Genomic DNA, 26,689 nt, shown 5'->3' with positions numbered 1-26,689 from the left:
CCCATCCATTGCATAGCTCTTTCTAAGACCTTTTCAGCAAGCTAAAGCGCGAGTCTGTGGGACGCTTAGAACTCGAGGAATCTGCGATTGAAATTTGGGGCGGAAATTGTCGCGAGGGCGGTGGAGTCCCGCCCAGTTCCGCCCAATCTTTCATATCGCGATAACTTCGGTTCCGAACGTCGTACGGACTTGCGGTTTCTTTTGCTGACCTTCCCCTAGCATTCTGCATCCCCTCCATCCCCTCCCTACGTCTATAACATTTGACTTTTGGGCCCTTATATTAGGCCTTGATGCATATAGAGAGGGCGGAGGGAAGAACAACGAGCCATCGCACGTTCCTGAGAGACGCTTCGTTCCAGAGATATTGAAGTGCAAAACTTGGCGGCCATTTTGGCCGGCCATCTTGGTTTTATAAAACACGCGATATCTCGGGAACCAGGAGTCGTAGAGACGTGCGGTTTTCCTCGTACAGCTTCCCTCTTGTTACTCCTTCATCTCAATCTCTCAGAACCTACCCCCCCCCCCTCTTTCCTTGTACCCCCCTTCCAATTTCAAACTTAATTAAATCCGGCTGTTGTGTACTTTAGATAACGCAGTAATTTAACATAGTTAAGGCTCACCCCCTCACTTTGACCCCCCCCCCCCCCTCTAAAACTAAGAGTTATTCTTTCGCGTAGTTTGTTGACGCAAATAAGGGGCGAGGGACCTCACTGTAGTTTTTAAGATAGACTTAGGTAGAACTAGGAATCTACCTAAAACTTAGTTTTAGATAAAATATTTATTTTACAATTGTTATACAAAACCAGAACTGACCCCCCTATACAGGGTCAAGTTGAAACTTGACAATTTTCCCCGTTTCCCTCGCTAGACCTTTGCCAAACACATACAACACAACACACTACACCACAAATACACACATACACAAGCAAACTAATAATGTATCGCACTCCTACAACGTCGGGCACTTCCAAGAATGCCACACCTAGCCCCTCTGGTGGACCACCCGCAGTGCAGGACGCTGCCAAAACATTCATCCGCAGACCCGAGCGGAGTAGAAGGTCCCTGGACAACATGGAGGCGTATAAGAAACTCCAGGACAATTACGCGGCTATGACAAGCGACAAACTCCTCCAGGAGTTAATGAAAACTTTCGAGGATATTCCATCGAAAGTCCGCGAATATCCACAAATGCGTAAAGATATCAAAAGCTACCTGGAGATTCATTCGGACAGAGGCCAGCGGGTCCTCTACGAGCTCAGCAAGAGAATGACATGTCTGGAAGCAGGGACAAAAACACAACCGCACACAAAAGGGACCTTAGCAGGAAACGACCAAGACGTTCTGATGCGCCTTGATGAGGTTGAAACCAACTTGGAGACACGACTCAACCTCCTTGAGTCAAAAATGACCGCAGCTTTTGAAGAGCAAACTGCTCTCCGCGACGATGGTGGCGCTGACATCATCGACAAAATCATCGACAAAATTGACGAGGTTAGAGCGGCTGTTGATACCACGACCGACGATGTCAGAGTCATGGGCCGCTCTCAACATACCCTCGGCAATAAGCTCGATGAAATCGCCGGTGATGTTGCGATAGCCAAAGAGCAAATCAACCAGGTTGCCACAGGGACGATCACGTGTCAGAGTCCCAATCCCAGGACTTACGCCAGCGTAGCAGCGTCCAATCAAGTATACCGGCCAGCACTTCATTCGATGGCGGTCACCTCCGAAGGCAATCTGGAGACTGCTGATGAGGTACTCGCCAGAGTGAAAAAGGCGGTTGATGCCAGGACCACTGGTCTAAGAATAAATAAGGTCAGAAAGGCCAAAAATCAGACCGTTATTCTAGGATGTGACACAGTGGAGGACCTAGAAAAAGTAAAGCACAGGCTAGAAAGTCAGGGTGAGGGACTAACAGTAGTACCAATGAAAAATAAAAACCCTCTAGTCGTCCTGAAAGATGTCTTTTTAGATAGCGATGATGAAGAAATGGTTAAGGCGCTACACTCACAAAATGAAAACATTTTCAGGGGACTTGAACAAACCGACAAAGAAATTGAAATAAAATATAAAAAAAGGACAAAAAACCCCAGAACAGCCCACGTCGTGGTCCAGGTAAGACCAATAGTATGGCAGAGGATGACGGAGTCCGGAGCCCTCTACCTTGACCTGCAAAGGATCAGGGTGGAGGACAAGTCTCCTCTCATCCAATGCACTAAGTGCCTCGCCTACGGTCATGGCCGGAAATTTTGCACCGAAAGTGTGGACAGATGCAGCCACTGCGGCGGACCGCATCTGCGCGAGAAATGCGCAGACTACATCGCAGGAAACGAACCGCAGTGCTGCAACTGCTCGCACTCTAGGCAGCAGAAAACCGACCATAATGCATTCAGCGCACAGTGCCCAGTACGTCAAAAATGGGATTACCTGGCCCGCGCAAACACTGCTTACCATTAACTCACTAAATGTGGGGTGCGTAACACACACTACAGCACGAAACACATACACAGACAAGACATGCAATAACTCAAACCGGGAGTACAAAAACCGAGAACACTTAGGAGGAAAGAACAAAACTATGGAAACCGGAGAACAAAAAACATATATACACAGATATGTTAACTATATAATGACTATATACAAGCATATCAATAACAACACACACAACATCAAACCGCACCCAACAAAACAATTAAAATACCAAGAAATAAATAGATACTGAAAAAGAAAATATGACAATAAATATATATAAAGTATGTATATATATATTATTGCCACTATTATAGCAGCAAGTAATAAATAAGGTTTAAAAAGTGAGTTAACTCAAGACCAAAAACATGTTACAACAACTTTTATAATAGAAAAACAGAACAACAAAATTGTAAATCTTGTTCTAAAAATTAAAAGTATACAAGGTGTTGATTTGCATTTGTGCCATAGTTCAGGAGGAGGACATACAATACGTAAATAATCGATTGGAATTACAGTAGATTGGAAATAACTAATATGCACTGCTTTTTTTTGTCATTGTAATGTCGTGGTATTTCCGAAGTAATCCAATTTTATGAATGAAATTTATGAGTGATCGTTGCGTATGCTTTGTGTTTGCGTTTGTGTGAGGGTGCAGCACGGTTTTAACGCCAGTAACATACGCGCCAAGTTTAAATAAGGCTGGATGACATTTACGGAATTCCGAAAAAAAATTGAAAGAAAAAAAATTACGTACCAATTTTTTTATTGATTTGGGTCGAGAATCATTAGCATAATTACCTCCTTGAATATGGCACGGATGCAAATCAACAGCTTGTATTGTTTAAAATTAGTTTAAATGGAACAAGATGGAAAAGTGCCTACTTTAGATATAAGAGCATAGCCATAAGCCATAAATAGTATTATTAATTTGTTAATGTTATATTAAGTAAAAAACAATGTAATAAGCTAAATTAAGAAATAAAACTGTATATCTAGAGCGTAAGAATCAAAATAGTGTAATCAAAACAACAACATTGTACCAAAAAGAAATTGAAAGTAAAGTTAAGAAACATTTGTTATTTCCTAAACTTGGTAAAAATTCAAGTAAATAAAGCCCCTTGAAAAAAATATTTTCCCTGTTGTTATAAATAGAAGTAGGGCAAATTAGCGGGAATCCCACCCGGCAGAGTGAAATAGATGATGCATGAAAGGAGGTATGACGCTTGAAAGTGCGAGAGGCATAAATGCGAGAACTAGTATGAAGGAGTACCACTAGAATAATAAGGTCCCGTTGTTCTCATGAACGGGGAAAAGCTTAGAAAAAAAAAAATAAAAAAAAAAAAAAAAAATAAAAAAAAAAAAAAAAAACCTAACCTAACCTAACCTAACCTTTTTTTTTTTTTTTTTTTCTCGGGGGGAAATCCTCATGGACTTCCTCCGCCTGGGGAGAGGCGGAGGGGTGTGCCGGACTCTTACCGGCTAAAACCCCCCTGTGTCCTCCTTACACGTGGGCGCGGGGCCGCGGGAATCCAAATTCTTCCGCAGCCCCGCACTGGTGCTGGCCCGCCTTGCGGGCCTCGCCTCGGGCACGGGGGAGTGAGGTGTTAAACTCCCCCGTGCAACGCCTCCGAGGCGCGCGTCGACACCCGCGCGCGCCTCCGCCTCGGGTCCGTTGAATAGGGGGCGGGGACTTCCCCAAGTCCTTCGCCCCTGGACCCGTTCATGGGGGGCGGAAGAGGGCGTTGTCTGCCCTCCTCCGGCGCCCGGAGCGCCTGCTGCGGGCGGGATCGGCAGTTGAAATCTCCCTCTCCCGTTCCGCAGCTTCCTTCTGCGACATCACGTCCTCGCAGAAGGACACCACTGCGTCCCACGACTCTGCGCTGCCGACCATCTTCCGTACCACGGCCGGCAGCGACAGATCGCCTCCTACTTCATTTGTGAGGACACGGCGCTGCTCCTCCCAAGCAACACACTGAACGAACGTGTGTTGCGCCGTGTCCTCCCCGCCATGGACGCAGTGGTGGCACCGAGCGTCCGGCTCCCTGCCTATGCGACACAGGTACTTGCCGAAGCAGCCGTGCCCCGACAGCACCTGCGTCACCCCGAACGACAGGGAGCCGTGCCTTCTCCCGAGCCAGTCGTCGAGCACTGGCCGGATCGCCTCGACGGTGGCGAGGCCGGCGGTAGGGCGCAGAAGCCTCTGCCGCCATTCCGCCACCAAGACCTGACGGAGCTCTGCTCGGCGCTGCGCTATCTGCCGCTGCACCGGCCTCGAGTCCCGTGCCCGCTCTTCCTCGCGCCACCGATACAGCGACGCGAGTACTTTAGCCTCTAGGTCCCAGGGCGGGGATCCGGCCAGGACGCAAGCCGCCTCGTAGGAAATCGTGCGATACCCGCGGACGACTCTGACGGCCATCGCCCTCTGCGGAACCTAACCTAACCTAACCTAATAACCTAACCGATAACTTTTTCAAAAGAAGACCGATTTTGATGCGGTTTTTTGCGTATAATAGCTACAACAGGCTTGTAAGCACGCGATATCCCTTCAAACGCGACATCGAAGCTGTGACCCGATTTTTGACAACCCTTCTCGACCTGTAGAAAACACAAAATTAATTATTTATCAAAATTCTGACTAGATTTTTTCATTGTAATTATTTTATTATATACTTACCACTCCAACCTGTCTTCCTGACTGCATTCTGCACGATTTTGGGTAGGTTTGGACGTCGAAATTAATTTTTTTCTATTAAAAAACACTAAATTTTTCAGTTTTTCGACCACATTTTTCAAAATTTCTAGGAAAGCCTATTCTAGTTTCTAGACAGCTGGCGAGGGCTTGCCGAGACGCGTCTTTTGATCGTCAATTAATTATTGAAATTTCATATAGAAAAGGCAGCCCCCGACGGATATTCCTATATAATTGGGTTAAGTCTGGGGTTTTGAGTTATTTTATTATTTTTCAATAAGGTTTTTACCGTCGGGGGTTTTTTATTTTGCTTAATTTTTAAAGAAACAGACTTGGGTAACACCAGAAACTTATCATTGCTATTGATCCTATATTATTGTATTTTACTTTATACTCTTTTAGCTGACTTATCCCCCCTTTACAGGGATATAGTCACCGTACCCCTGATAATGTTCGGTATGAGAACCCCAGTGGTCAAGAAGACCAGGACCAGAGCAGAGAGATCGGCATCAGGCAACTCCAATGTGGCAGAAGCTGGACCATCAACCGATCACAGTCCTGAGGAGCGGGAGGTAGAGATATTTATAGTTCGGCCATTCAGAGAATGCGTTCCTGACACGTCGCGATTGAACTGACGACGTAACTTTGCAATGGCGTTGCAGTTACGATAAAAATATTTTTGCTGGTTGTTTACCGTTTTAACAATTGAGGAGCATTAAAACAACATTATTATATCAATAATCAATGAATGTTATTACGTCGTCAGTTCAATCGCGACGTGTCAGGAACGCATTCTCTGAATGGCCGAACTATAGGTGTGTGACTCACCATTGCCAAATTCCCCAAAAAAATCTCCCCCTAAGCTCAGGCCCAAAACACTGCTGTCGCAGGAGGCACGGCCTGAGCAATTAAATAATCTCCCATCACCAATGAGTACCCAGACAACGAAGCCAACTCGGTACGTAAATAGAATGTCCGAAGCCAAAGCCTGCCTCTCAAAAGTCAAGATGCACGTGGAGCGCTCTCGGAACCTGAAAAAGGAAATAGTAAATGAAATCACAAAGGCGGCCGAGAGACTCTACCACCTCGTAAAGGAGGCAGAGGCAGATAGAGGAAACAGTGCCGAGCTGGAAAACGCGGAACCTATCCAACTACACCGGACTTCACAACAAGAATTTCCGACAGAGCTTGTGAACCAGCTCATGGATTCACTCCGAAGTTACAACCAGGCTCTGTTGTAAGAATGATGACGACCACCCTACATTTTTAGACCTTCATGAAATTTTCTAGTGATATAATATATGATTTATTGGTGATCTCTTTAAATTAGTTTGCTTAAATACTATTCGGACAAACCTATTATAATACATACAAAACCATTTATTTGGTACTTGACCCCATATCTCCATGATTTTCGGTAATTTATTGTGAAAATGATTTTATATTGTTTGGTGACTACATTTTGGTGACAAATCTACTATTTTGGGGGCAAACCCTATTATTTAAGAAACACAAAATGAATTAAATTGGTGACAGCTTAAATCATACCCTAAAAAAAATAACCTAATCCATTCAGTGGTTTAGCCGCAGGAGTCATTTTTCGTTTTTATTATAATTTACAACATCATGTGTAAAGCAGAGATAAAGTTATAGTTCGGCCATTCAGAGAATGCGTTCCTGACACGTCGCGATTGAACTGACGACGTAATAACATTCATTGATTATTGATATAATAATGTTGTTTTAATGCTCCTCAATTGTTAAAACGGTAAACAACCAGCAAAAATATTTTTATCGTAACTGCAACGCCATTGCAAAGTTACGTCGTCAGTTCAATCGCGACGTGTCAGGAACGCATTCTCTGAATGGCCGAACTATAGGAGTATCGAATGTTTTGATCAGTTGACAGCTGTCAGTTTTCAAGGGAGAATTTCAGTTGTTCGTAATGACTGACTTTTATATAGTGTTCTTATTTTCGCACATTTTTATTCTATTTACTTTGTTTGAAAAATTCGTTTTTTTTTTTATTTTTACGTATTTTTCTTTTTTCTTTGTGTTAATCGACATATATCAACCAGTATATTAACGCATTTCATTTAATGTGATTATGAACGACACACCCGATATAATACTCAACTAAACCTATTCCTACGAAAAAATTACTCGTTAAGCACCAAAATTGACAAAGAGCAAATAAGGTCTCTGACTATGTCAGGGGTACACTTGACGGCAGGAGTGGGTTTTAGCCGGTAAGAGTCCGGCACTACCCCTCGGGGTGTCCATGAGGATTTCCCACTCCTGCCACAACAAAAAAAAAAGAAACCCTGAACTACCCTAACCTAACCCTGGACTAACCTAACCCGTGACTTTTTGACGTGACAACGTCTTATAAATCGATGGAGCCGGCTGCACGCACGAAAAAACATGACTCATGCGGCGTTACCTCGCTCTGAGGCGTTACCTCGCTCTGAGGCGTTACCTCGCTCTGAGGCGTTCCATCGCACAATCGGCCTACGCGTTCGGCAGCGTTCGACATCTGTCTCTCTCCCACTTGAGTGAGCGATGCGTCCGCGTAAACAGCTGCTATTCAATAATATATTTTATGATTAAACGAACTTACCCATAAGTGAAGTTCTATCATAATTATACGAAGCGCTTCGTACTCGAGATTAGTACCTGAAATAAAGATAATTAATAAACCTAACAACATGTAGTACCGCATATGTGTCACCACTCTGCACTTAAGTTGAGATTTCCTCTTTTTTTTTTTTTTTTTGTATGTTGGTGTTTGTGGCTTTAGGTTGGCAACATTGATGTGCACGCGCCCTTTTTCGCCATCATTATGCTTCAGTTTGTTTAGAGTACGATGATCCAAAACCTTATTGACATATTACCGTATTTTTTATTGGGTTACCTACAAGGGTTGGGCGGGGATATGGTACTAATCTCTTCGTACGAAGCGCTTCGTATAATTATGATAGAACTTCACTTATGGGTAAGTTCGTTTAATCATAAATTATACTCGCGCTTCGTACTCGAGATTAGTACCTGAAATAAAGATAATTAATAAACCTAACAACATGTAGACTTTGAGAGGATGTAACGGGAATATTGTCAATAATAGATAATATCATATATACAATCACTTATTTATTCATCTTGGAAACGATTTAACAAAACATGTGATACACTTATAAAGTACTAAATCGACATTTAACTTATATAATAATCATGTATTACAATTAGTAATCAATGCTTGAGCTAAAGAGCTGCTTTTATCAGTTGTAACAGTCCTGTTATAGTATTTTGCAAAAGTGGTGGAGTTTCCGCTCCATCCCGCAGTGTTTCGAATGGCGTCAATAGACACCCCGAGTGCGTGCGCGCGAGACGTGGCAGCATGTCGCGTGCTGTGCGCCGTGAACATGCTCGTATCCAGACCGCATTCACTCAACGTGGCTTTTACCCATCGACTTAGAGTTTGACTCCTTACTGCTTTGTGTGGTTTTTTAACTCCAATGAATAGATCATTGCTTTGTCTGAGTAGTTTAGATTTATCTACGTACGCTAACAACGTGGTTGCTGGGCAAATGTTTATTTTTTCAAGAAAAAAGGGGAGCACAAGGAGTGGTTGTTTAGAACCAGGTCTAGAAGTTTTTATGTGATCTGGTATTTTTATTATTAATCTCTCGGCCGATTGTTCAATATTATTTAGTTTGATGTAAGACAACGTCTGTAATCTGTGTGCCGTTGTTAGTGCCAGTAGAGTGACAGTTTTCATGGAGAGTTTAAAAAATGATAAGGTGTCATTTGGATACCATTCGCTAAGGTGTTCTAACACTATATTAGTATCCCAAGTGTGGTTGTATTTGGGTAAAGAAGGGCGAAGACGAAATACTCCTTTGAAAAATCTTTGGAGCCTGTCGTCTTTACTGATGGTGGGACCTAATAAGAGATTCAATGCAGCTCTGCATGTGTTAAGGGTACCGTACTGGCTGCCGCTATTGTATAGTTCCGTTAAGAAGTATATTATGGTCGGGATGGACGCACAGTAAACATCGATTCCGTTTGATAAACAAAAACTCCACCACTTTTTCAGGCACACGTCGTATTGTCGGAATGAATTATCTGATAATGAACTTAACATTATGTCTAATGAGCAGGTAGGGATGCTTCGTTTTGAAAGAGCCCTCCGTATAAGATGCCTGCTACCAGGGTAAGGTTGGAGCGAAGACGAGGGACACTGGAATCAAAAGTTATTGCATTGTCATTAGGTGTAAAAACCACTGTGTCTGAAACAAGAAGTGCTTTAAAAATAGGGAACCACGGTTGGGTTGGCCAAAGAGGTACAATGATGATGCCTCGAGCTTTTTCTTCAATAACCTTTCTTAGCACTTTAAGTATGATTGAAAATGGTGGAAATGCGTAAAAATAAAATGTTGACCAATTTACAGTGAATGCATTAATTCCACAAGCCTCTGGATCCCTCTGATACGAGATGAATTTTATACATTTTGTATTTAATCTACTTGCAAATAAATCTATATCCGGCTGTCCAAATTTTTCAATTATACGATTGAATGCTTGTGTTGATAGTGAAAATTCTATGTCTGGGTGGTTTTTTCTAGACTCTGCGTCAGCTGTGGTGTTATCCCGGGATGCTATATATGATGCATATACAAAAATTTGTCGTTGTTCACACCACTGCCAAAGACTTCTGGATATCTGAGTGAGATGGGGGTATTGAACGCCACCCATACGATTGATATAAGATATTGCTGTAGTGTTATCAATACGCAGAAGTATTTGGCAGTTATGTAGGGCTTTTGCAAAGCATTTTAAAGCTAAAAATGCTGCTAGTATTTCGAGGTAATTAATGTGATACATTTTTTCGGTAATTGACCATTGACCCCCGGTAGACTCGCCATTACAAGCAGCACCCCACCCCGTTGTTGAGGCGTCCGAGAAAATTTCAATGCAATATTCATAATTTTTAATACGATTTAATGAATTATCAATATTGTTTAGCCACCACGTTAAATCAGGGATTATGTAATCTGGGATATTCATATAAAAATCATAATTGTCATTATCTTTTAGGTTAAGGTATTTACAACGCTCTAGTTGCTTAGTATAAGCCCATCCATATTCTACGGCGGGGCAAGCCGAGACAAGAAGTCCAACTAGTCGTGCAAATAGCCTAATCTTACATCTTTTGAGTTTTAAAAAGTGTTGTATTTCTGATTTAATTCTGGCCTTCTTTTCTGATGGGAGATAAATCGTGAGATTTATCGAGTTAATAATAACACCCAAAAATTTACATGATGTCGTGGGATTTAAATTGCTTTTCTCCTCATTAATAATAAATCCTAAAGAAGTTAACAACTTTTTTGTAGTATTAACATTAAGTACACATTGGTCAAAAGAGCTTCCTAGTAAAAGAAAATCATCCAAATACACTGTAGATAATAGCCCTGCAGAACGGAGTAATTTAATAACTGGTTTCATTATTTTTGTAAATATAAAAGGTGCAGTATTAAGACCAAATGGTAATACATTAAATTCGTATAAGTCTCCTTGAAATATGAATCTGAGATACTTCTTTGAATGTTTTCCAATTTTTATCAAAAAATAAGCATCTTTAAGATCTAAAGTAGCCATGTAACAATTTTGTGTAATTATATTTAAGGCTGTACGCAAGTCTTCTAATTTAAAATGAGAAGTGTTTATAAATTTATTGAGTTCTTTAAAATTCAGGATAAATCGTGACTTACCATTTGGTTTTGGGATAAGAAAAGTTTTAGAAATAAATTGATTTTTGCACGGTGTGCATTTAGAAATAGCCCCGATAGTCAGCAAGCTATTAATATTATCTGTGTATAGCACCTTTTCCGACTCTGAGAGAACCGGTTCTGTAGGAGGGTGTAACTGAATGACTGGTGTATGAAATTCTATTTCATACCCTTCAATCCAAGAAAGAATGTTTTGATTATTTGTAATTAATGACCATTGTTTGTAAAAATAAGATAATCGTCCTGAGTACTTAACTGTATCTAATAAGGCCGGCGACGGCTCTGTGGATTGGGATGATTCAACGACGTCTTCGATGAGTGCGCGGGCGGCGGCGGTGGAGGTGGTGGCGGTGGCGGTGGCGGTGGCGGCAACGCTTGTTGAGGCCACGGTGTATACCACGCCGCTGCAGGCGCGCGGCTCTGCGCCGCGTATGTCGCTGTCACCGGTTGCCTGCGTGTCGGAGCAGCTTTCCGGTTTAAAGACTTTGGAGGCGGGCCTGGTTTTACAATTGGTCGTCTTGTAGAAATTTTGTTAGATCCAGAAGACTTTATCTCGGCACTGGTTTTATTAACTGCTTTAGCAGACTTTAAAGTCTCAGGTAAGTCTTTGCCGAATAAAAAACTATCAATTTTAGTTTTAGCCAGATGTTGGCTAATATCTTTTTTAAGTGCGAATAACATAAAGTTTCTTCTCGTGACCGAGTCTGCGTGTTGAATATCGCATAATAAACGAACAACGTCCATAAGCTTTTGTAGGTCACTATTGTTGGTATCCTTCGACGAAATGTGGGAGTTGATGACCTCGGTAAGGCAAGATATGGCGGACGCCATCTGCTTCTGCTTTAGTTCGATACCTCTATCACGATTTAGAATATTCGTTGGTATGGCTGCTTTGATTTCAACATTTATGGTTGGCGCACCTATTTGTTGACAGTTTGATGGTAAAATATATTTTTCCAGCAACTCTTTGCGAGAATCCTTGCAAAGGCCTTCCGTTGCCCAGTGCTGCATGCGAGATGCTAACTCGGGTCTTATCTCAGCACCATATTTTACTGAATTGGTTGGATCGGCACCCAATATTTCCATAATCTCCGTATCTAGCGTAACGATCGAAGGTTCGGTTGATATTCCCGGTTTTTCTTGACCAGGGTCAGGTATGGGTGTATCACTTGAAGGGTTAGGATTTATTTCATTGTCCTCTTCAGCAGCCATGGATGCTGGATTTAACAACCAATCCTCGGATACCAAGGCCGGTGCAGGTACGTCATGCGTGTCTGGAATTTATACAATTCCGTAAGAAACTTATGTATGCAAAAACAATGAATTCTCATTTCATTATTGTTTACTTTGAACTTAATATTAATTTCGTTTAGTTGAACTAAAATGAACAAATTAAATGGTAAATTTTTAAATGCATACATAATAGGTAAGTATGTGGTGATACAGTCCCATCGACTGTCCAGATTACATACTTTCATTAAACGTAAATACGTTAAGAACTATGCATTATAGGCATAGATAAATCATTTGTATTCTTTGCAGTGGAAAAGCCCCAGCGGCGATCCCGTAAGCAACGATAAGATTCTTAATTTAATATTTTTATGTGAGGGTATCTTGAGAAAAAAATATTACGTTAGCCGAATCCATTTAACTCGTTTAATGCATTGAAATATTCCTAACGAATATTTCGAGTATTTTAAGATTATAAACAATTTTTTATAACCAAGAAAAAAGTAATAAACACATAATTTAACTTGCCTGATGCAGTTTCCACGACCAGCGTTTCTGCGTCCGGGTTGTCAGAATCCGATGATGAAATCCGATTCCTCTTAAATGTATCTTTTTCTCCAATTTGCGTACTTTGTGTAGAAGCGACGATAAATCCTGTTCTAACTTGTCTGACTTCTTACGTTTCGGCATTTTGATTGCGAGATCCAGAGTGGTCGAGCACTAAAATGCGACTGAAGCATAATGATGGCGAAAAAGGGCGCGTGCACATCAATGTTGCCAACCTAAAGCCACAAACACCAACATACAAAAAAAAAAAAAAAAGAGGAAATCTCAACTTAAGTGCAGAGTGGTGACACATATGCGGTACTACATGTTGTTAGGTTTATTAATTATCTTTATTTCAGGTACTAATCTCGAGTACGAAGCGCGAGTATAATTACATATTTTCGTCAAGTATGAAGTGCAGTGAAAAGTGAATGTGGTGTAAATTGTTTATAGCAACGATAATTGCGACGATAAAGGTTATGATTCTTTCGATATTAAATATATGTTCAGTGATATATTGTCGAATATTCGTGCTTTCATAATTAAAATAAATAGCATCAGTCCGCTAGTGCAGCGATTGTAGGTTATGCTATAACAAAACTATAATAATAAGGTAATAGAACTATTTCACGATGAGTAAAAAATCAATTGTTGTTTTAGTACTAAAAAACCTGTTTTATTACTGTAACTTTAAAAAATTATACTACACTTACCTTTCATGCGTACACCGCTAGATAGCTCTCGCCGAGGCGCTTCTAACGACACCACTCACATGCAGATAGCTCTTACCAAACGTCAAAAAATCCCAGCCAACCGCCCTTTAGGCAGATTTAAGCTGTGTATAGGGAAAGGGGTATCGGGTTGCCCGGGTAACTGGGTTGAGGAGGTCAGATAGGCAGTCGCTTCTTGTAAAGCACTGGTACTCAGCTGAATCCGGTTAGACTGGAAGCCGACCCCAACATGATTGGGAAAAAGGCTCGGAGGATGATGATAGGGAAAGGGGAGCACTTTCGGTCAAATTTCTTATTTTTTTTTTATTACGGAAATATAATCCCTGGAGTGTCCAGGTGCCGGGGCGATAAATTTTTCTCTCACCGGCGTCCTTTTACTCGACTGGGAACCCCCTCAATCTTCAAAATAGCGTTTATTTTATTGTTTATCCTATATTATTTTGAATAATTTCTGTTCTACCGTGCAAACATTTTCTCGTCTAAAAATCTCTCGTATTCGGTCCCACCCAGAGTTCCACAGCGCGTGAACTGGTGAAAACTCTTGTGGACACAGCGATGGCGCCGTCTAATGGTGAGATCGCGACACCACTCAGTCCCGCACCGTTGCCCAGGAGTTACGCGCAGGCGGCTAGTGCCCCGGCTCCTCGTCCAGTCACTAAGCCACCTCTGCCTTACAAACCTGCGCTCATCGTTGCGCCGCAGAGCGACAGCACGTCCCAAACACGTCAGGACGTTGTACCGTCGTTCAAGAATGCAGTCAGTTTCCGTACCACTTTGTACACACCGTCTAGAATACAGGCCATGTCTAATAATAAGTTATGAGTGGAGTTCGAAACTGAGCAACAGCGCGATGAAACACTCAAAAAACTCGAAAAGTCCTCACAACTCACTCCAGAACCAGCCAAGCTATTGAGGCCAATGAATATCATTGGACACGCCATCGGAAGAGCTGGTCGACGTCATCCGCGGCCAAAATGAAGAGCTGATTGCCCTCGCTGTTGACAGCGATGACCTGCGGCTCGCATTCAAGCGAAACAACCGTAACCCTAAATTGTACAACGCCGTCCTTATCCCCAAGCCCGCCACATGGCGCTGGACTACCAACGAGTACACGCAGAAGACTTCTCCACATTCCTCCAATGCAGGAAATGCCTGCAGTTCGGTCACATTAAAACAAAATGTACCGCGACACAGGCACCCTGCGCTTACTGCTCGGAAGAGGGGCACGCTACCAGCAGCTGTCCTTTGCACGAGATGAAAGGCACACCCAAGTGCTACAACTGCTTGCAGCACAACATCAAATATAAAATTACCTATGACGTCGGACATATGGCCACCTCCAACAACTGCCCTCGAGTGAAATCAGTCAAAAACAAAATTATTAACCGTACTGATTATGGACAATAAACGCATTAAAATATTGCAGTGTTTTTTACATATTTTTATAATGCCCAATACGACATCGCCTTATGCCTAATGCTGCACCACGTCACAGCACAATGCCAGAGAGTTTCACATAAACACAGAGAAACCGACATCATCCTGTACAGGCAATGCGTCAACTTTCATGTTCAACACCGAAAAAGCGGACTAGGCAGCATTCAGGGATGCCGTGCTGCAAGAGGTGGCACTTTCCGACATACTCGACAGCGACGTCAGCACCCTAGATAAGGAACAACTCGAGGCTCTCATCAGTCGTATAACATCCTTGATACGAGATTGCTGCAAGGAAACGATGCCCATCAGAAGTGGAAAAGCCAAACAGAAGCCTCCTTGGTCGAGCGATACGCTGAAGCGGCTCAAGGGGGAAGTCAGCCTTCACCCGCAAATTCACTCGGCAAAATTATCTGGCCAGCCCCTTGATGCCCTGCTTGAGGAACAGGTCATCAAAAAGAAGCAGTATAGTGATGAAATGAAACGCGCATCCACCGAAAGCTTCCGTAAGTTTTGCGAGCTACAAACCAGAGAGAACGTCTGTCTGATCCCTCACCAATCGCCTCCTCAAGGAAACGGCACCGAGAAGACCTCCCACCACATTAAAAATAGGAGATAGGTATACGGCTGATGCAGAAGAGACTGCAAACGCCTTGTGTATGGACCTCAGGCGTCGTTAGTTTGTATTGAGTTGAAAAAGACGGAGGTCGTAGATGTTTAGGAAATCCTTTTGAATATCTTTCACAGGCAACGACAGTCCTTGGGGTAATCTTCCCGATATGATATTAAGTTGTTCAATCAGTTGGGATGCTGGAAACAGGTGAGAGTCTAAATGACCTTTGTTGATGTTACTTAAGGCATTCATTAGCATTTCTAGAATCCTGTTCAGCTCCTTGAAAATTAAAGTTGATGTTACCGCAGCAGAATTGATATCATCTATTGTAAACAACATTTGCGCGCGGTTCTCGATTTTTGTGATGACGTTGCATGATCTATTCATGTATGTTTTAATTGCTTGGAGTTGTTTTTCCATGAACTCAGCGTTTCTTTTGACAACATTGTTTTCTGCTTCTATGATCAAAGTTTGATTTTTCATTAGTTGTAATAAATAATTATCGTTTAATTGCATGTTTTGTATATCCTTTTCGTATTTGTTTGCAAATTCCACATCAAGGGTCCCAAATAACGTTCTCGATAACTTGCCAATTCCATCAAAGTAGCCACGTCTTTGTCTGGAATGTTGCGACAACAAAATTGAATTGTATTCTGCAAGGTGTTCCAGTTCATGACGTAAATGGCTGACAACTGTTTCGCAAGGCGGATACTCGTGTGAGATCCTGTGGCACAAGGTGTCAATTTGATCGATGTATGCGCTGATCTTGTTGGTGGCTTGCCAGTATGATGTTAGGTTATAGTAGATGAGCAGTGTCCATTCGTCATGAATCAGTTGTAATTTGCCAGCTTCGTCAAAGTAAACTGGATGATTGTTTACAATCGGTGTCACTTGCAAATTACACTATATAGTCAACAACATTTTCGTATCCAAGGTGAAACATATAATTTTTTGCAGATTATGTATCACAGAATCGAAGTCTAGAACACTGGACTGCTCTAGCACGTCTAGTTTTGGAGAAAAACCAATCTGAAAATGCCTAAAAACGTTTTTTTAACGATATTTAAAGCCATTTTTCTACAGACACTATTTTTTTTTCGTATTTTCTAACTAAAGAATCATTTAGTACTGCTCTTCTCAATTCAAATCCAGTTACTTTACATCATTACGAGTTTTCTTTCTCAAGATATACCATTTTACATTTACGGTGTATTTTGTCCATACTAAAATGTCAATTAGTAATGTAAGGAAAATCGTACGACGTAGCTGAAAAAAAATATCACGAGAATGGAAACTCGTACTGATGTAAAGTAAACTGGATTTGAATTGAGAAGAGCAGTGCTAAATGATTCTGTAGTTAGAAAATACGAAAAAAAAATAGTGTCTGTAGAAAAATGGCTTTAAATATCGTTAAAAAAGCGTTTTAAGGCATTTTCAGATTGGTTTTTCTCAAAAACTAGACGTGCTAGAGCAGTCCTGTGTTCTAGACTTCGATTCTGTGATAGATAATCTGCAGAAATTTATATGTTTCACCTTGGATACAATAAAAAAGGAAAATTTTATTGCGTAGTGTTATTTGTTATGGGCGTGGATTGCGTTAACGCCGTCATAGTTAATATAGACATAAGAATGAGAGATAGTGCATTCTTATTTGCTCCTGTTGGACCTCGTTTTTTCGGTTCCGGGCTAGAAGGCTGTGTCTTGGCTTGATTCTCGTCGGTAGTTCGCAAAGGTAACGGCGCCAGCTTGGTAATGGGTCGTTTTACAGAGCCTTTCTTAGTTTTTAAAGTAACCACTCGAACTCTTCCGTCTGTTCCCGGGTGAACCTCATTTACCCTTCCGAGAGCCCATCGTCCTGGAGGAAGGTATTCATCTTTTACGAGTACTAGGCTTCCTTCTTTTAGATTGTCTTGAGATTGCTGCCATTTGCTTCTTACTTGCAGTTGATGCAGATATTCATTCGACTCGATTCGATTCGATTCATTGAGTTGTTCGACTAGTCTCCATCTATTTCTTAAATCGTGCTCGGCGAAGTCGTGTTCCTCTTATGCTGGGCCCATTAGGGGCCCACCAGTAAGGAAGTGCCCAGGAGTTAAGTATTCGAGATCCTCTATATCTTCAGTTAATGGGCACAACGGACGTGAGTTTAGACATGCTTCGATTTGAGTTAGCAGGCTGGTAAATTGCTCAAAAGTGAGCTTCTGTTCCCCCAGCACTCGATTTAAGTGGTATTTCATTGCTTTCACGGCAGCTTCCCACAGACCCCCAGCTGTTGGCCATAGGGGAGCGTTGAAATGCCATTCCACTTGTAGGTGGCTCATCTCATTGAAGAATTCGGATGTCTTAAATGTTTCATGTTTTTCAAAGTCTTCTTTTAACAGTTTTGCTGCGCCCACAAAATTTGTTCCGTTATCCGAGTACATGTGCCGGGTTGTGCCTCTGCGGGCACACAGTCGTTTGAAGGCGGCGAGGAATGTTTGCGTGGTCATATCCGACACTAGTTCCAAATGTACCGCCTTAGTTGCCAGGCATATGAAAATAGCTATGTAAGCCTTGCATGTTTTCACTCCTCTCCCTTTGTTTATTTTTACGTCAACGTGTCCGGTGTAATCAACGCCAGTATTCGTGAAGGGTCTGGATTGAGTTACCCGCTCCTGGGGCAAGTCTGCCATCAGCTGAACGTTCCAATGAGGTTTGAACCGGTGACACTTCACACACTGTCGTAGCTCCCTTTTTACAGTCCTGTTGCCCCCAATGATCCAGAACTTAAGTCGCACATAGGCCAAGGTGAGCCTGGCGCCTCCATGGAGAGTGTCGTGGTGCGCCTCTTGAATAATGAGTTCCGTTAATCTTCCTGTAGCGGGTATAATTAGAGGTTGTTTTGATTCCGGAGGCAGTGTTGAATTCATTAATCGCCCTTTTGCACGCAATAACCCGTTTTCATCAAGAAATTGAGACAACTTCAGCAGTGGGCTCTTTGATAATATTGGCAGTTTCTTTTCCAAACGCTCCATTTCGTCGCTGAAATACTCCCTTTGGACATTTTTGACCACCAACTCTGTAGCCGCTTTAATTTCTTGCGTTGATAAACACATAACTGCCTTTTTTCCTTCGCAGTCAGTTAAGTTATTATTAGAGCGAATTACCTTCTTATTTTTCATGTTGAAAGTTCTTAGTATCCAGCCAAGTACTTGAATTACACGTTTAAAACTGCTATATTTATTTAGCAAGTTTTTAATGATGTCGCATGTTTTGTAAGTCGAAACGCAGCATTTTGCCGGTTTGTTATGTATTTGTTCATTGTTTGTTATGTAGCTCAAACAATAATTGTCTTGGCTATTTTTAGAATCATATGTCTTTAACCAACTTGGGCCCTCCCACCAAAGGTTAAATTCTAGCAGTTTGGAAGGCAGGAGTCCTTGGCTTGCGCAGTCAGCTGGGTTTTCTTCTGATCTGACATAGTTCCAATGAGTCGCAGGGATTACGTTGTTTATTTGAGCCACTCTGTTCGCTACATATTTTCCCCATCTGTTTATATCTCCTTGCAACCATGCTAGCACGACTTTAGAGTCGCTCCAGCACCTTATCTGCTTTTTCTCGACGAGTGTTTGTTTGACCTTTTCTATCAGTTTAGCGAGTAGTAATGCTCCACATAGTTCCATCCTAGGTAGAGTTATCCTTTTGTTGAGCGGCGCAACTTTAGTTTTTGCAGTTACTAGCGTGGTGACATACTCGCCGTTCAGATTTCGGACGCGGCTGTAAAGGACACACGCATATGCCTTTTCACTGGCATCGCAGAATCCGTGTATCTCAATCTCTGTGCCATGGCACTGCAGCCATCTTGGCATTGCTATTTAGCATAACAAAGGGATTTCTTTCCTCAATGTTTCCCACTCGTTAGTTAGTTCATCACATAGGCGTTCGTCCCAGCTGATTTTGCTGATCCAGATCTTTTGAAATAATAGTTTTATTTTTATAATAAAAGGTGATAGGAAGCCCAGCGGATCGTACAACTTGCTTATTTTACTAAGTAATGTTCGCTTAGTTAGGGTTTTCTTTTCAGATAAGTTCCAGCTGTACGTGAAACAGTGACTCGATTGGTTCCACCTCATACCCAACATCTTTGTTGTTTGGTTTGTCGTTTGTTCCGGGCTGAAGTTAATGTGAGCGTCGCTGCTTCTTTGATCATCTCGTAGGTCGGCTAAGATCGTCGGTTCGTTACTTTTCCACTTGCGTAAGTTAAAGCCTCCTTTTTTCAGTAATTCGACAAGCTGGGCTACTAGTTCTTTCGATGCTTCAATTGTGTCTTTTCCGTGGACCAAATCATCCATGTAGAACGAGCTTCTGAGTACCTTTGAGGCCTCGGGATAATTATCCTGTTCGTCTTGCGCTAGTTTATGTAGAGTGCGCATTGCAAGATAGGGGGCACATTTCATTCCATACGTTACAGTACCCAGTTCCCACTCTTGTAGCGGTTCTTTTGGATGAGATCTCCAAATTATAGTTTGCAGATGTTGCTGTTCTGCATGAAGCCAGATGAAACGGTAGAGTTTCTCTACATCTGCTGTGAAGACATATCTGTAAGTTCTCCAACTGGTGAGAAGGGTAAACATGTCTTTCTGTAGGTTAGGACCGCAGTACATGTTATCATTGAGGCTGCTGCTATTTTTCGTTTTGTACGACGCGTTGAAGACAACTCTTAACTTTGTCGTGGTTGACTCTGCCCTCAGTACGCCATGATGAGGCAGATAGACTCTAGGTTTATTTTCCGTGATTACAGGTTTCATGTGACCCATAGTAATATATTCTTCCATAAAGCGTTTGTAATCGTGTTGTAGGTTTTTGTTTGTTAGCATTTTTCGTTCGAGTTGCAGAAACTGCGCTATTGCTTGGGACTTTGTGTCGATTAGGTTAGCTTCATAGTTAGGCTTCATGGGCATTTGCACGACATATTGCCCATTTTCGATTCTCGAAGTGGTCAAGTTGTAGTATTCTTCGCAGTGCTCCTCTTCGCTAGTTATAGTTGAAGTGTCGCCACATTCTTCCGTTTCCCAAAACCTTGCCATGTCTTCCAAGTTGTTGAGAGTTACAAAGCAGTTAAATGTTTTTACGTTTCCGCACAGAATCCAGCCTACTCTGGTTTGTTGCGCAACGGGGTAGCTGCTATCACTTCTCATTATTCCGTTTAGTATAAGTTCCGAGTAAGTGTCAGCTCCTAAGAGTAGATCGATCGGACCTGAGATATTGAAGTAAGGGTCCGCTAACTTTAAGTTTTCCAGATAACTCCAATTTTTTGTTGAAAAGGATGTTGTTGGTAAGTTGTTTGTAAGTTTTTTCATGATAAGTGTTTCCAAGTTGAAGCGATAATCAGAGTGAATTGATTTGCATTCTAGGGTCATTGATCCCTTGCAGTTACCGGTTAGCGATCCGATACCAGATACCACTGCGCTCAGTTTTCTTCGCGGTAGCCTAAGTCGCTGCGCTGCGTTTTCTGTTATGAGACTGACTTGTGAGCCTTGATCAAGTAAGCCTCGTAATTGAATGTAATTTCCATCTACAGTTTTGACTTCCAATCGTAAAGTCGTCAGTAGTACTTCTCTCTCTTCGTTGGTTACATTGTTGACAGCGTGAGATGAAAAAGGTGTTGCTAGCGTGCTCGTAGTTATGTTGTTAGCTTGATTATTACTGGTTTGCAGAGTTTCATCATAATGTAAAAGTGTATGATGTGGTTTACGACAAACTCTGCACCTTTTGCGGGAGAAACATTGTTTTTCGCCATGACTGTACAGACAATTTCTGCAGACTTGCAACTTGCGAACGGTGTCGTCACGTTCCTTTGCGTTCATAGCAACAAATTTGTCACATTTCATTAAAACGTGATCCGTTTTGCATATCGGGCAAATTTTTGCTGTTGCGACGAGGACTTTAGGCGTAATTATTGGCTTGTTATGGTGCATTGACCTCCGAGTATTGTATTTGTAATTGTTTTGATATACTTCTTTGTGGAATGACTGCTTATTTGTTCTCCATGATTTGTTGGAAAGGGACATCTTGGAGCTGCTTCCTTGTAATGCTTCTAAGGCCATGAATTTTGCTTCAAGAAACTCGGTAAACTCCTCGAGGTCCGGAAAACCTCGCGGATCCTTTAGATCTCTCATGTAATCGCTGTGAGTTGCACTATCAAGTTTTTGGGATAGTAAATGTGCAACTAGCGGACCCCAGTTAGTGATATCCTGCCCTATGTTCTTGAGTCCATTCAAGCATTCCAGCATGACGTCATGTAGTTTTCTTATGTTGGTGGCTCTTGCTTCTTGAATGGGGGGCTGGTTTATCAACGTATTCGTGTAAGTTATAAATAGAAGCCGGTTGTTGTCGTAGCGATGCGTAAGCAGTTCCCAGCAAGATGTATAATTTTCCGCACTGATGCCGAGATGTTGAACTAACTTTTCTGCCTCTCCCTTGAGCTTAGTTTTTAGGTGCTGCATTTTTTGGGCCTTGGAAAGGGCCGGGTTGTTATGCACACTCTCGAGGAAGAGGTCCTTGAAGGTAAGCCATTGAGTGTAGTCTCCGGAAAATTCCGGAATCGCAATTTTCGGCGTGGACTTCTCATAGTGAGCGTTGTTCCAAATTTTTTGTTGCAAGCTTTTCCGAACATTATCATAAAGGTGTTCCGCGGCGTCATATTTTTGTTTATAGATGGAATCTTCGTCTTGCCAGATGTAGTCCAGTTCCCAGTTCGCCTTTTCGATCTGTTCCCACTTAGTCTTCAACATGCTCAAGTTATCTTCTAGCTCCCATTTATCAGCGGATGCGGCTAAGTCAATCTTTTCCACAGTTCGTTTAAACGCTCTAAAGTTGCAGTATTGCTTGCGTAATAGATCTTGTTGCTTTTCGGACGTCTCAGTAGTTTCGCGTGGAGGTACATGAAATTTAATGTCATCGAAACTGAATACGGCAGAGCCTTTACCTTTTGTTGTTGGAGCGGACGGTGACGTTTCCGTCTTGCTCGGAGTTGAAGTGGTTAATTCCGCCTTCCGTTTCGATATGTCTTGCAACACATCTTCATACATCTTTTTAGTGCAGCCGTAAACATCGTCGCTAAAGTATTGAAGGTCTGTTGCTTCAAACTCTTCTAGAAGTTGATGATTGTACACGAACTTCTCCCATGTCGTGTTCAGGCGAGAAAGACGCTCCTCGAGGTATTCTGCATTCTTTCTGGTGGGGCTGTCCTTCTTGTAGTTAATGCAAATCTGCTTTAAGTTGTTAAAAGTAGCCTCTTGACGGCTGATAAGTTCTTTGACGCTCTGAGTCATCTTGTTTGTTCGTTCTGGCCTTGGATATGGTAGTATCGCACTTCCGTAGGCAGTTCAATAGTATCACGACGGTTTTGTGATTGTTATCCCACCCAACACAAAAATGTGAAAGACTGCCAAGTTCGATAATATGGGAATGCTTCGCCTATAAAAGAAGTGAGATCTGAATAAGTACCAACTATTTTATTACTATTTTTAACTGAGGTATGTGTATGGAACCATACACATACCTCAGTTAAAAATAGTTACTTTTTAATGATGTTACTTGGAAAGTTTTCATACACCTTGTTATAAACCTACTAAACGCAATGAATCAAGTATTTAATTTTCTATTAAAACTTGCCAAGTAACATCATTAAAAAGTAACTATTTTTAACTGAGGTATGTGTGGGTGGGATTTCATTTATTTTTGTAAGGTTGTTTATTTTATTTTTTTCTTATGATGAAGTTAGTTAAAGGAATGTCTCATTTATATTATCTTTTAGATTTTTTAATATGCACTATGTTTCTTACAAAGAAATGAACTAGATTAACTAAATGGACTAGATTTACCAACTGACTGACATGACATGTTATCATATTGTAAGGAGTTTCGAGACGACGCCATCAACTACCCTACCGTAGTCTATAAAAGGGAGCTGTCAAGAAGAAACGGTTCTCGACCCCACAGGGGGTGGTACCCTTAGCGCAGTCGCTTAGTTTATAAGTTGTTTTACGCCCCTGGCTGGAGGCCTTAAATTCTAGGCATCCACAGGGAAAAGTCCGGTTAAGCAGTACACGGCCTCCTAGGCTGAACTGCGAGATGCCATACCAAAAAAAAAAAAAAAAAAAGAAACGGTTCTATTTGATCGTCAGCTCTCGGAGTGTACGGAAGTGTTGTGATAATTAGTGCTGGTCGTTATTAAGGTCACGTAAGCCATTTTTCAAATCATTTTGTTTAATTATTGAAGTTTGCAGTATTTGTTTAAATTGTTATGTTGTGTTGATTAAAATTTCAAAATAAACGGATTCTTGTCGAATTGTATTTTTTTTTAATAAAATTCCACTTCTGAACCTAAAATCAGAAGTGGGATAAAGGACTTATAAGCCCACACCAACGTTAATTTGCTTTTGAATTTGTAAATTAGTTGAAAACAAGAAAACCGTTAACTTTTAAACTTTGCTTTGTTTACAACTACTGCTTACTTCATTTTATTTCTTGTTATTATTTTTGTGTGTGTAAATTGTCGTTGCTAACTGCATTCATGAGACGTACAAGGACGCCTAGTCCACGAAGGCGCCGCTCCGGAGGTGATTCGCGTAATCAAGATCGACATAGTCCTCGTAGATCTCGCGACCGTAGTGTGGTTAGATCGAACCGCAATTCGAGCGATAGACAACGAACTTCGCGGGATGGCTTGCGTGTCCGAGATCGGCATGATTCTCGCAATACTGAAGTGCATCGGTCGCGTACACGTGTTAGGCGCGAATTGCGTAGTAGGGATCGCTCTCGTAGTATTCCTCGCGACAGGTCGAGATCACACTCACGTTCGGTGCGTTCTTCTAACGATGAGGCGCGCTCTGCTCATACCGATACCTTGCCTACAATTGTTACTGCTATACCAGAAAAGGTTGCGCCGCGACAGCAGTCCATGGAGTCCAGTACCCCTTGTTCTGAAGCGTCTACCCTCGCTAATGCTCTGATGCAGGCAATTAAAACGATGCAACCCTCAAGGTCGCAACATTATTATGTGTCTAATTTCGACCCCTCAATTAATGACATTGGAGCATGGTGCGAAGAGGTAGATCGTGCTAGGGAAGCCAACGGTTGGAACGATCACGAATGCTTGTCGCGCGTGGCGACGTGTCTTAAGGGTGACGCTAAAGTTTGGTTAGGTGAATGGGTTTCGAATGACCGGACCTGGTCTAAGTTTAAGCGCGAGTTCAAACCTCTCTGTCCCGGTAAAATAGACTACGCCAACATACTGTTCGAGGCAATGAATACAACTTCGGATAAATATTCAAGTTACGCTGAATACGCTCGCCGTACCTTGTTGCGTTTGAGAATAGTTCAGGGGTTAAGCGACGACTTAAGAACCCTCATTGTAATACGTGGTATAGATAACGCTCAGGTGCGCGCCGCAGCCGCTAATGCCAGTCTAGCCCCTGACACAATTGTTTCATTTCTATCAATTTACTCAAAGCCCTTCGCAGGAAAACGGGACAGGGTGGTCGAACATAAAAAGCATAATCAAATGACAAAGTTAGGCACTACTACTACGACGGGTCCGAAATGCTTTAATTGTAATCGACATGGTCACATCAGTCGCGTCTGTAGGCGACCCAAGTCTAATGCATCCGGTAGCCGGCCGCCTCATGTGTCTTCCGACGCGACCTTCAATGCGCAACCGTCATCGAGTAACACTTGCACATTCTGTAAAAAACCAGGACACACTGAAGACAAATGCTTCACGAAAGCAAAGTCAGAACAACGTAATCAACGAAACGTCAATCTCTGTTCTTATAGTTCTAGCTCTTCACCGAATAGCGATATAACTTCAGCGATCATAGACGGTATTCCAGTAGACGTGCTCATTGATAGCGGAGCCCTAGACGTGTCTCTTATTTCTTCTAATGTTTTAAAGTATTTCACTTGTCAACCTAAGCCAAAACGTTGTGTGTTGAAGGGTCTCAGTGATCGGGAAGTGATTGCGACGTCCTACGTTACACTTACCGTAGAGTTTAGCGACATCTCGATTGAAGTAGATTTAGTAATAGTTCCAGCATCTTTTATGAATGCGCCTATCATAATTGGAACCGATGTATTAAATCGCGACGGCATTACTTACATTCGAACTAAAGATAGACAATATCTCACGCGTGCAGACACGATAAATAAAGAGGTTAACGCTATCGATAAAAGCGATGAGTTACAACTGAACACACCTTTAAAGGGTGCAGAATTGGAAAGCCTTATGTCTGTTATAAACGATTTTTTGCAGTTTTTAATAAAAGGGACCGCTGTAACTACGGTCCGAACAGGAGAAATGGAAATAAGGCTTACCAGTTCTACTCCTGTCGTTTATAAACCGTATAGGCTGTCGTATTCCGAAAAACTTAAAGTACGGGAAATAACTCAAGACCTCTTAGAGAAGGGAGTCATTAGGCGTTCTACATCTGAATACGCGAGTCCAATTATCCTAGTGAGGAAACGCGATGGGTCGGACAGACTTTGCGTAGATTTCAGGGCACTAAATCGTATAACTGTAAAAGACCGTTACCCGCTCCCACTAATAGACGATCATATTGATAGGTTAGGCAGTTATAAGTTCTTTTCTTGTCTTGATATGGCTACTGGTTTCCACCAGATCCCTTTGAAAGAGGAATGTATACACCTGACAGGGTTTGTAACACCAGAAGAACACTTCGAATATGTCAAAATGCCTTTTGGCCTAGCCAATTCTCAGTAGTTTATCAGTAGTTTATCAGCGCATCATCAATAACACCCTTCGCGCGCATATTAACGAGGGTAACGTGTTAGTCTACGTTGATGATGTCCTCCTTTTGAGTAACACGGTACAAGAGGGAATTGAACTGTTGCGTAAGGTACTTAGGACTCTCACAATAGCTGGTTTTTCGATAAATCTAGGCAAATGTTCGTTTCTGGTTACGGAAGTCGAATATTTAGGTAGACTCATAACGCAAGGTCAGGTTAGGCCGAGTCCACGGAAAGTGGAAGCCTTAGTTAACACTTTGCCTCCCGAAAACGTAAAGCAGGTGCGACAATTTCTAGGCTTGGCAGGATATTTTAGGAAATATATAAAAGACTATGCCACAAAAACTGCCCCTATTGCTCTCCTCACACACAAAAACGTTAGGTTTAACTGGTCCCC

At 42.0% G+C, this 26,689-nt stretch overlaps 3 protein-coding genes across 3 annotated transcripts; 1 reads left to right on the top strand and 2 right to left on the bottom strand.

Annotated features, from left to right (window-relative positions):
- Window positions 1-8,291: 8,291 nt before the first annotated feature.
- Window positions 8,292-13,166, bottom strand: LOC124634635 (formin-like protein 2). The gene is made up of 2 exons (XM_047170289.1): window positions 11,207-13,166; window positions 8,292-9,401 (listed from the first exon to the last, which is right to left on the bottom strand). Exon 1 carries the CDS (start codon window positions 12,160-12,162, stop codon window positions 11,212-11,214), a length of 951 nt encoding a protein of 316 aa, XP_047026245.1. The 5' UTR covers window positions 12,163-13,166; the 3' UTR covers window positions 8,292-9,401; window positions 11,207-11,211.
- A 4,383-nt stretch (window positions 13,167-17,549) lies between these two features.
- LOC124634699 lies at window positions 17,550-22,817 on the bottom strand. Its single transcript, XM_047170358.1, has 3 exons — window positions 19,619-22,817; window positions 18,872-19,354; window positions 17,550-18,613 (listed from the first exon to the last, which is right to left on the bottom strand). Exons 1-3 carry the CDS (start codon window positions 22,815-22,817, stop codon window positions 17,550-17,552), a joined length of 4,746 nt encoding a protein of 1,581 aa, XP_047026314.1.
- Window positions 22,818-24,448: 1,631 nt separating this feature from the next.
- Window positions 24,449-26,266, top strand: LOC124634698. The gene has a single exon (XM_047170357.1). It carries the CDS (start codon window positions 24,449-24,451, stop codon window positions 26,264-26,266), a length of 1,818 nt encoding a protein of 605 aa, XP_047026313.1.
- Window positions 26,267-26,689: the final 423 nt, after the last annotated feature.

The sequence above is a fragment of the Helicoverpa zea genome, chromosome 11 (assembly GCF_022581195.2).
Source record: "Helicoverpa zea isolate HzStark_Cry1AcR chromosome 11, ilHelZeax1.1, whole genome shotgun sequence".
Classification (NCBI taxonomy): domain Eukaryota; kingdom Metazoa; phylum Arthropoda; class Insecta; order Lepidoptera; family Noctuidae; genus Helicoverpa; species Helicoverpa zea.
This window is presented reverse-complemented; position numbering and strand designations above follow the sequence as displayed.